The 10,973-nt window shown below is 56.8% G+C and overlaps 1 protein-coding gene across 2 annotated transcripts; it reads right to left on the bottom strand.

Moving 5' to 3' along the window:
- Positions 1–1,102: 1,102 nt before the first annotated feature.
- LRFN5 (leucine rich repeat and fibronectin type III domain containing 5) lies at positions 1,103–10,698 on the bottom strand. Of its 2 annotated transcripts, XM_014936832.1 has the most exons (3): positions 9,253–10,698; positions 7,943–8,646; positions 1,103–1,524 (listed from the first exon to the last, which is right to left on the bottom strand). In XM_014936832.1, exons 1-3 carry the CDS (start codon positions 10,638–10,640, stop codon positions 1,415–1,417), a joined length of 2,202 nt encoding a protein of 733 aa, XP_014792318.1. In that variant the 5' UTR covers positions 10,641–10,698; the 3' UTR covers positions 1,103–1,414. The 2 variants fall into 2 exon arrangements, with proteins under 2 accessions (XP_014792318.1, XP_014792317.1); XM_014936831.1 differs by lacking the exon at positions 1,103–1,524 and having other exon boundaries at positions 7,238–8,646.
- Between the last annotated feature and the right edge of the window lie 275 nt (positions 10,699–10,973).

Raw genomic sequence — 10,973 nt, 5'->3', positions numbered from 1 at the left:
TGGCACAGCATTCTCGTGCCCTGGATGAAACACGGACCATTTACTCCTGGGTCTGTGGAGCTCGACCAGCACCAAGTTTTCTGCCCATGCACGAGCCCTCGGGTGCGGGGTCCCAGTGGTGGGGCTGAGGTCCCCATCACTGACGCCTTGGGGTGGACCCTGGTGCCAGTCTCGGCTCTGCAGCCCTTGGCTCTGCAGCCCAGCCACCAGACTCCAGCCATCAGAGCAGAAGGAGTAAGAGGAAACCCGCAGGGTGAAGCTCCCAGCTTAGCTCAGACTCTCCCCCCATGGGCTCCTTCACCTGCTGTCCCTGCCGGTGCAGGCAAACCAGGGGCAGGCTGCTCAGCCATCTGCCCAGCCTGGGGGGCATCATCTGCACAGCGTCAGAAGCCACCGGTGGGACCAGTCCCCCCGGGGGGGGAGCAGCATCTGGGGAGCTCCATCCCCTGCCCTTCACACAGCCGACGTGAAGCCAGTCCCCCCGACAGCAAATATTTACACTGATCTGTTCTTCAGAAGTTACATTGAAGCTGGTTGAATCACTGTGGTTTCCGTAGAAGCTGAAATTAACATCTGTAAGCCACATGGGATTTGTGACAAGGAAGAAAAAACAACCAAAGCCTGCCCTGCGTGAGGGCTGACACGGCCCAGGACCCCGCGTCACGCTGGTGCACGGTGCCTGCCCCATGGTGCTGCCAGCACTGGGTGCTGCAGGAGCCCGCGGTGCCGTGGCCCGCAGGGAGGGGGTCTCTGGAAGCCCCCAGGCATTCCCCACAGCAGCAGGGGTCCCTCTCCCCACACAGCCCTCACCCACCGCTCTCTCTGCACCAGTGCCCAAGCCTGCTGGTGGTCCTGGGCAGGGGCACTGGTGGCCACGGTGGAGCTGGGACCAGCCATATCTGGCTCTGCTGGCTCCGCAGAGCCCCACGCTGCAGACACTGGTCACCCCGCTGCCACCTGCCCCGTGCCAACCCCGACCCCGCGCAACACCACGGGGGGCACGAGCCACGGGGGCCCTTCCCGAGGGAGGAGCAGCACCGCACACAGACCGGCACTCCCGCCGCCAGGAAAAACCCTCCGGACCAGCCAACAGCCCACGCTGTCGTAGTAAAACATTTATTTGTTCAGGTGAAAGAAGCTACCATGTTTACAGTCTGTGAACTCACCACCGGCGACACTGAACATGACTTGGGACTGCAGCTGTTGCCACCAGATTTTTCATCATATTTTTTAGTTTTATAAAAACCTTGGACACCAGAAAAAAAAGGTATTTAGACTTAATGTGGCAGATGGGAGATGGGCAATCTGTGATCGGGGGAAGAAAGTTTCTCTGACACAGCCAACCCCGGTGGCCTCTCGGCTCCGGCTGCAGCTTCAAGTACAGGTTTGGGTGGGGTGAGCGCGGTGCGACACGTCAATCCTGGGTGAGCTGGAACCGTATTGTTTTCTGCCGAGCAAGAGCATCGGTGGCAGCATTTTCGGGGAGCGGAGGAGGGCAGGTGTCCTGTGGATCGTCCCCAGCTTCTGCGCAAAGAGACAAAACGGAGAGGGTGAGGGACAAGGAGCAGGACCCATCCCTTCCCCACAGCCCACCCAACACGCCGCGGGGCAGGCGGCACCGGGGGTGCTCGTCGGGGACAGCCTGAGCACTGGCACCCACAGCCCCAGGAGATGGCACGCGGTGCTGCCGCTAAAGGGAAAACCAAACTCCCAAAAAACCTCCCAAAACCACAAAACAGAACCAGCAAAGCTCATTGTTCCAGCATCAGAGAATTTCCCAGGTTCTGGATTTGCTTTGGTGCTCACTGAGGCCAGGCTTTTTCCCACGGCAGGGATTCCCTCCCTTCAGGCAGGGTCAGAGGCTGCAGGGAGCTCAACGCTCCCCAGGGGAACGAACCCAGCGCCTGCCTCCGAGAGCTTTCCATGCCAGAGAAAGAGCCCCTGTGGAGAGGCTGTGGAGAGGCTGTGGAGAGGCTGTCCTGCCCTCAGCTCCCGAGCAAAGGCACCGCTCCCGGGCGTCGCGACAGCCGGTTTTCCGCAGGAGGAGCCTACGGTCCCTCCGGCACGGCCACCCCACGGCTTCACCTACCGCAGGGAGCACAAGGCTGAGGGTGCTGTACATAAATGCACACCAGACACACTGATTTAAATTCATCCTGGGTTTATTGCAGCCTCCCCGCGTGAGGCCAGGGTCCATAGGGTCCCTGCGTGCCCACAGGTTGTGCTGCCCTCCGCCACCTCCCGGGACACCGAGGGGACAGGGCCATCCCCCACTGCTCGTCCTGATTCCCTCTCCCGGAGGAATCATAGAATCATAGAATTGTCTGGGTTGGAAGGGACCTTTAAGATCATTGAGTCCAACCATCAACCTAACTCTGATAAAAACCATCACTAACCCATGTCTCTAAGCACTATGTCAACCCGGCTTTTAAATCCCTCCAGGGATGGTGCCTCAACCCCTTCCCTGGGCAGCCCATTCCAAGGCTTAAGAACCCTTTCAGAGTAAAAATTGTTCCTAATCTCCAATCTGAACCTTCCCTGGCACAACTTGAGGCTGTTTCCTCTTGTCCCATCGCCTGTTCCTTGGGAGAAGAGACCGACTCCCCCTGGCTACACCCTCCTTTCAGGGGGTTGCAGAGAGCGAGAAGGTCTCCCCTCAGCCTCCTTTTCTCCAGGCTGAACACCCCCAGCTCCCTCAGCTGCTCCTCACAAGACTTGTGCTCCAGACCCCTCACCAGCTCCGTTGCCCTTCTATGGACACATTCCAGCACTTCAATGTCTTTTTTGTCCCCCACAGAGACTGCAGGGCTTGCACACAAAACACTCCTCCGGAGAGGTGACCTGGCACTCTCAGGGGATCTGCCATCCAGGGGGACACCAGCGAGGCACCACGCGAGGCACAGCAGCCTGGCCACAACTCCTGCATCTGTGCCAGGAAGGCTTTCTGAAGTGAAGTGCTTGAAACCACCTGAGGTGACACCACCTGCTCCGGCACAATCGAAACAGGCGCTCATTCTGTTCATTTCCATACAGACAACATTTCCAGCGTGGGGTCTCTCTGCAGCCCACCATGTGCCACGTTTGCTTTTCCCTTCCGTCCGGGCTAAGCTTCCTCCTGTCTACAGCAGCAGCCCTCACGCCCGGCTCTTGAGAGTAAATCAATTCTACTAAAAGTCTACAGTCAGCAAGACCCGTACAATTTGCCTTTTGTTGGGCCTGCGTTGCTGCTGCTGGGGTGTGGGTGCTTTAACCCCCACCAGCCTGTTGGGTGGGCGTCCGTACTGCTGTGAAAGCCAGAGCTCGGCCACAGCCCAACAGGGAAAGTCAGTACAGGACACGTGTTCTCATGTACAGAGCTGGTTTAGTCTGACATTCAGTGCCAGGCACCTGCCCGCAGGGAAGGGCAGACCACGCTGTCCCTGCGGGGGGGGCAGAGCCAGCAGGAGCACTCAGCAGGTCCTGAGGACAATGCAGCTCCTGGGGCAGCCACGGGGGCTGCAGCTCTGCAGTGGGACAGGCAGAGGAACCCGCTCTTCCCTGCCTGGAAGCTCCAGCTGGGCAGAGATGCCGGGGTGGTCAGTCACCCGGCACGGCTGGACCCAGCTCTGGCACCAGGGCCAGACACCCCAACTCACAGCAGGGCACCCAGAAACACACGTGCAAAGGGAACAGAGGGGATACACATTTTCTGTGAGCAGGACCCTAGTGACTGCCGTTTCCTTCTTTTAAACCACGACTTTGACCAACATTAAAATTACTTACTACGTTGCCAGGGAAAAGGCACCGTGTGACTTCGTGGCTGTTACCGCTGCTTTAGGGGAGCAAGAGCACCCCCCCAGTTGCCAGCGGCACCTGGACCAGGACAGTGAATGCTCTAGAGCCATTGCAATGCTGACAGATTCAGCCGAGACTCCAGTTCCTCTCCATTAGCAGGAAGAGAAGCGACAGTAGGCGACGGCAGCTGGGACCGTTCCTTCTGGCTGGATCAGCTCCTGGGGGAAGGAGTGCATCCCTCTCCGTGTCGGTGCCTGCCATGGTGCGGGGGTGGTTTCGCAGCAGCGCAGGATGGGCTGCACAGCACCCTCTCGGGCTGCAGCAGGACATCGCCCGTCACAGCCTGGTGTGGCTCTGCGGCTTGGGATGCTCAACGCCAGGCGACCGCGCTCAGGTGCCCAAGGATGCACTGGGAGATGCTGGTGCAGTCCCGGAGCAGTGGCCAGCAGGGCTTTCATGGTCCCTGGGAGGCAGGAGTGTCCCTGTGCTGCTGGCATCGAGCCTCCAGCAGCTTCGCAGGCAGCGGGGATGGCTCATCCTCACAGCGGTGCCCCGACGGGACGCTGGGGCTGGCAGCGTGCCCTGACATCAGCCACCGGCGCAGGCTCTGGGCCCGTCCCAGCCAAAGCGACATGTGCTCAGGAGCCGTGTCCCCTCTCCCAGGCAGGAGACACATGGCCATCACTTGCCAGGTCACTCTTCGTTCTTCCAGGGCTGCCCGGGAGCGTGGGGAGGGCTGTCAAACGCACGGGAACACGCTGGCAGAAATAAAGCCACATTGGCACCCGGAGGGCAGCGGCACCATGTACTGACCACAAAGAACATGCCCAGGACACAGGCAAAAGGCAGCACAGAAAACAAGCCACACAACGCTCTTGTCACCCAGCAAAGCCCTGCTTCTGCAGCCAAACGCCATTGTCCCGGCCCTCCTGGACACAACACGTGTGCTCCGGGAGAAGGACCAGGAAAAGGTGTGAGAGGAAGCGTGTGCCAGCATTTTTAGTAAGAGTAGACACATTTCTGAAGTAGTTTCTCCTCCTCCAGGGCTCATGAGAGAAGACACATCTCAAGGCTACAGCCCGGGTGAATCACAAGAACAGCGCAGGGAGCAGACCCGCAGGTGGGGGACGCCCCGTGGGGCAGCGTGGCATCGCCTGGCTCCGGGTGAATCCATGGCCTGCAGTCTGGGACACAGCCACGGCCACCCCCAGCCCCGGCCCCCCCAGGACAGCACCCGTCACCCCAGCTGGGAACCCTCTGCGGGGTTTATTCTCACTTGTGAAGCGTCAGAAGGCGCTGCAGTGCTGCGCCCAGAGAGACCTACCACCATCCTGCTGGGCAAGGGACACCTCGGCTCTCTGGCTGCCTCAAACTGTTGGCAGCCTCTGGTTTTGCAGAACAGAAAGGACAGGGAATTCCCTCCTTCACAAGGCCTCCCACACTTTGACCGAATCAAAGGACACTGCCCAGTTCCTCCAGTGGCAATGGCAGGTCTCACACCCAGCACCTCCCCCGGGACACTCCTCTGCCCAGGAGAGGAACCCTGCCTGCCCGGGTCCAACCATGCCCGCACCGTTACAGAGAATTAAACCAAACGCAGGGACATATGGTCCTTCTAAGCAGCTTACACAGGTGCACTGTGGACACAGCACTCGGCTTCAGTGGTTAGAAAACGACTCCTTTCGTAAAAAATATAAAAATAAACCTCAACAAATCACAAGAAGCTATTAATATTTTAGCACTTTCAGAGAACATTAGACACGTTTATGTCCGATTTCAGGCAACATACACAGCATTGTCGTTCGACTTTTTAAAAACGCACAACTAAAACCATCAGCTCAGCAGGAGCAGCCCCTCACAGCCCCTCACAGCCCCTCACAGCCCCCTCCCCAGCCCGGCACAGCCCGGCTCCGGGCTGCAGGGCTCCTCGCTTCTCCCACGCCTGGCACTGCCAGGCAACCAGCGCCTGGGCTAACACCTCCCTGCCTCTAACAGCCAGTTTCTGTGCATACAGCCCCTCCAGAAGAGCGTGGCGTTCCACAGAAATCTAAGGAGGGAATTTTTTTATTATTAATTTTTTAACTTTTCCAGCAGGAAGTGGGTACTCGAGTTCTAAGGCTCCATTTCTTTTCCGGTCACTGCATTTCCCAAGGGAAGTAAATGGCTTTCTAAAAAAGAAACAGCTTCCTCTTTTTCTGTCCCTTACACCATCCCACGCAGACTCTGCTCTCCCACGACAGGCAGCAAAGCTGCCGAGATCAGCCCACCATGGCTGGGAGCACCAGGGGTCACTGCGGGGGCCGGGGACAGTCCCCGCCAGCAGACGTCACCAGCCACCAGTCCCTCAGGATGGCCTGTGCCCAGGTCACAGCCAGGGTGTCCCTGGGCATCTGCCTGGGTGACACTGCCCTCAGGAACAGCACACAGGGTGTAAATTTAACTATTCCATCACTGTAATGGCTGCAAAACACATATCAAACCTATTATTTGGTATCTGAGAATGCAGTAACGTTGCAGAGTTAAGCTGCCCCTAATTTAAACATGATGACCATACAAATTTAATTAATATTAATTGTGGTCTTATCTTTAGAACAAGCAGAGCAGCAAAAGCATGTCTGCCATCCTCACAATGTGGGATTTTTCAACTGCTACCACCTATTGCCATAAGTTCATTTCCTTTACACAGTGGCCTGAAGTTAGTCTGTCCCACATCACCGCAGTCAGACAGCAGGCTGAGGATGAGCCCATCTTCACGTCCCTTCTCTGTGCAGGGGGATTAGAGAACTGGAACAAGCCGTAGAGCTCACAGGAAATCATAGAATGGTTTGAATTGGAAGGGACCTTAAAGATAATCAAGTTCCAACCCCCCTGCCCTGCGCAGGGACACCTCCCACCAGACCAGGTTGCTCAAAGCCCCATCCAACCTGGCCTTGAACACCTAGAAATATGCCCCAAACCACCTAGGGAAGAAGGAGATGACCATCATCATCCCCACCATCACTACAAGCCGCTGAGCGGCCACGTACGGCTCTGCTGCAGCCCTGCCCCGCTCTCCTGGGGCCAACCTGCTGCACCCCGAGGCCACCACCGCCACCAGACCCTGTGCTGCAGGACAAGGGTGCTTGGGGACCACGGGTTGGGCACCCTCCTGGGGACACCCGGCGATGGAGCCCTGCTGCCCCTGTGGTGCCCAGCCTCTGCCAGCTGGACCCCGCCAGGGGAGAGGAACCCCTACCCCAGCACCCTCCTCATCATCACCCTCCTCCTCATCATCATCATCATCCTCCTCCTGGCCCCACGGCCGGGGCACGGCTCCTGGGCGGGCAGTTACCGCGAGGCTGGGCTGGTGTCGGGAGTGAATATTTTATTTTACACAACATAACAACACAGCGTTGTTGTTTCTGTACAGCATCTGCCTAAAAACAAAGGCAACACCATTGTCACGGAAAAGAAATATACAGTCTGGCCGTTTTAAAAAATATCATTTTACTGATTGATCCAGAAGTGGTTATTTGTTAGCTCAGAGGAAATTTCATTTCCTTTATAAAAGGCTTTTTCTGTGAAAACTCTCTCTTTTGTTTTCTGCTACTGCAGAACCAGGAAGCCAGTCCTAGAGAAGGGAAGGCACTGGTGCTGTTTCACGCTTTTTTTTCACTCCTTAATCTTTTTTTTTTCCTTTTTTTTTTTGTAATCTCTGAATGTTGCCTTCGGTTTTGATATTAAATAAAATCAAATGAAAACTAAATAAAACCCTGTGTGCACTGGGTGGTTTATACAGAACCCCGCATGAACAAGCCATTAATCAGCGAGACAACAGTGGACTTCCGAATCCAATTCCCCGGGAGAGGGAGTTTCACACAACGTTTGGTGCTTTGTTTCTCATTAAAATAAAAATGAATTTAAAAAAAAAAAAAAAAACCAACTAAAAAAACCCAAAAAGCAGGTCAGACAGTGCTTTCCAATATCCACTCAGAACTGGAGGAGAAAGTTGCTTTTCCACTCTCCATGTCGGAGCCGTCTGGCCGGGCCAGCATCCCGTTCATGGACAGGCTGCGTTTGGAGCGCAGGCCGCGGGCGCTGCCGGGGCCGGGGGGCTCCGCCAGCTCGCCCCCCAGGGACAGCCTGCGCTTGGCTCGGGACGCCTCGGCCGGCAACGTGAGGAACTTACTTGGCTTTGATTGTGCTCTTTTGTAGGCGGGGGCCCCCCTGAGCGGGTCGGGGGGCCGGGCGGCCGGCTGCAGGGCGGTGGAGTTGTTCCTGTTGGTGTTGTGGGCCTCGGCGCCGCCGGCAGCCTCGCTCTGCGCCTCCCCAGGTTTGGGGCCCGGCCGCCGCTTCTGCTTCGGGGGGGCGGCCGCGCCGGCCGTCCAGGCGGGAGGCAGAGCCGAGGTAGTGGTGGCCGAGTCCTGGCTGGGCAGGGGCTCCGGGGAGGGCGTCAGGCCGTCGCCGGCGGCCTTGCAGCACTGGACGGCCTCCTCGTGCCCCACCGCCTGCTTGGAGAGGGACTGGGGCAGTGCCCCGCTGCAGCCCTGCGCCCCGTTGGTCTGCGAGTACACGTTGCTGACCTTGGTGGCCTTCTGCTGCCCGTTGTTGTTGCACACCTTGTAGCGGATCATGAGGATGATGATGAAGACGAGCACAGAGGCCACGATGATCCCACCGATGATAATAATCATGGTCCCGCCCAGGAACTGGGACTGCATGAAGTGGCAGCGCACGTAGTCCTGCTCGGTGGTGAACTGGGTGCAGCCCACCACCCGGGTGGCCGTCAGCGAGGTGATCCCATCATCGTAGATGGCCAGGACACACAGGTCATACACCGTCCCCGCGGCCAGGTTGTTCACCAGGAAGGTTTTGCTTGTGGGAGGTATCATTCTGGGGGAGAAGGAAATTGGCGTGAACGAACCCGGCAGACCCACAGTCCCCATCCAGCCCCCAGCCACAGTGACCACCACCAGGGCTCAGCTCCTCTGCCCCTCGGCAGCAGTCCCTGCCAAGCCCCCTGGCACGGTTCAGTGCGGCAAAGACTCCCATCAGAGCCACCACATCAAAAACTTAGAAGAAATCACCGAGGCAAGAGGGTTTTGAGCGGTGTGGTAGTGACACGGAGCCTCTCTGTGCTCTGCCAGCACGGGCACCACCAGAAAGCGCTGCGAGGAACGCCTTCACCTCCCACCCGTGTCTCCATAAAGCTGAGAGTGTTAACACCCATTTAACCCATCTACCTTTACAACCCTTCTGCCACCCAGATTAGTTCAGAGGATTAGAGACCCGTTTGGATTATCTAAAAATAACACCGTTCAAGGTAATTTCCCCATTTGCGAGTGGAAAATGGCCCAAGTGTTTCCCACCATCTGCTGCCCTGGGGCCAGGCTCTGCAGCCGGCACGGTGCGGGGTCCTGTGGCCACAGCACGGGGGCTGCCGGGAGCCGTGGCCACACGCCAGCGTCAGGCAGCCTGGCAGGGCTGGGGCTGCCTTACCTGTAAACAAGGGAGTCATCATAAGTACCGTTGTACTGGATTTGGAACATACGTATCCCCGGTATATTCCTCTGGAAATTGAACTTCAGCAGAACGGTGGAGGATGTTGCTTCCGCAACAACCACCTTCTTGTCCTGACTGACTTTAGTATCCCCGTTGCTGCTGCTCGCGTTGGAGCCCGACTTGGTGGAGGTGGAGATATCCGAGGAGCCGGGGTCGGGCTCGTGGATGTGGTTCGTGCTGTTGAGCAAGTGGGGGAGTTTGATTATGTGCAGGTCCACCGTCTGCGTGGCCTCCCCAGCCGGGTTGGAAGCAATGCAGGTGAAGGAGCCCGTGTCCTTCACCGTCGTTATAAGGATGTCGAGCGTCCCGTTGTCGTACACCACGGACCTCGTTGCGTTAGAGATCAGCTTGCCCTCGGGCGAGATCCAATGGATGGCTGGCTCAGGGTCCCCCCGGGCCTTGCAGCGCAGTGCTGCCCGCTGCCCCTCCAGCACCCGCAGCTCGTGGGTGTGCCGGGTGATGAGCGGGGGCTCGCACAGAAACTCCTCCTCGGGGATTGACCAGAAGTACCGGCCCGACAGGAGCGTGGGCGAAGCGCAGGTCTCCAGGTCGTCCTCCCTGGAAAGGCGCCTCAGCCACAACAGCTCACAGTTGCAATGCAAAGGGTTCCCACCGAAGCTCAACGCAAATGTCGAGGGGCTGATAATTCCTGAGGTTGCCAGAACCTGAGCTCGCTGGAAGAGAGGGTCAGGCGGTAGCTTCTGCAGTTTGTTAGACGTGACGTCCAACCTGGTCATCTTGTGGAGATGGGAGAAGGTCCCCTTAGGAATATGATCGATCATGTTGTGATCTAGACTGAGAGTGTGCAAACTAACCATCTTCTCCACCGCATCCCAGGGGATGGTTTCCAGATTGTTGTAAGACAAATCCAATTCCTCAAGAGCTAAAACATCATCAAAAGCTGTGGAAGAAATTAAAGTCAGCTGGTTGTTGTTAAGTATCAAGTGGTGAAGATTGGAGAGTCCACTGAACATGTCATTGGTGATCTTAGTCAATCGGTTGCTGTTCAAATGCAAAGCCCGCAAATTGCGCAAGTCGGCAAATGCGTGAGGTGTAATAAAACTGATTGTATTCCTGGACAGCGTCAGGTCCACCAGGCTGGTCATATTGGCAAAGTCTTTCCTTTTAATGTTTGTAACAAAGTTGTCTGCCAGCCGTAACTCCACGGTCCTCCTGTCAATGTTGGGAGGGACAAATAAGAGCCCTTTCTTGGCACAAAGGGTGGCAAGGTTCGGAGACAAAATCTGACAGACACAGCGCTTGGGGCAGATCTGAGCTCTCACCGCTATGCCAATGAACAGCAGAAACAAAAGCAGTTTTTCCATTGTAGATCAGGTTCAAGAGCCTGAAAGGGAGAGCAAACATCTGTTAGTCTCTGCAGGATAAGAGAACGACATCATAAAAAAGCAAAGACAAACTGTCTGTGGTTAAATCACCAAACTGAGGTTCCTGTCACGGTGCGTCATCCCCATCTTGTTACCTGAAGTCTGTATCATTCTCCATACCCAGGCACAAGAGCTTCTATACTGCCGTCCAGGAGAACCACTGAGAGATACACACATTTGCACACACATACGGATACACCCACATGCTCACACACAAATGACAACGTGATTTGGAAGAGGCTGGTGGCACCACACATGGTGGTGCCTCCTGCC

This window comes from Calidris pugnax, unplaced genomic scaffold (genome assembly GCF_001431845.1).
Source record: "Calidris pugnax isolate Ruff unplaced genomic scaffold, ASM143184v1 scaffold10, whole genome shotgun sequence".
NCBI classification, from domain to species: domain Eukaryota; kingdom Metazoa; phylum Chordata; class Aves; order Charadriiformes; family Scolopacidae; genus Calidris; species Calidris pugnax.
Note: the sequence above shows the minus strand (reverse complement) of the source record. Positions and strands in the feature narration are given on the sequence as shown.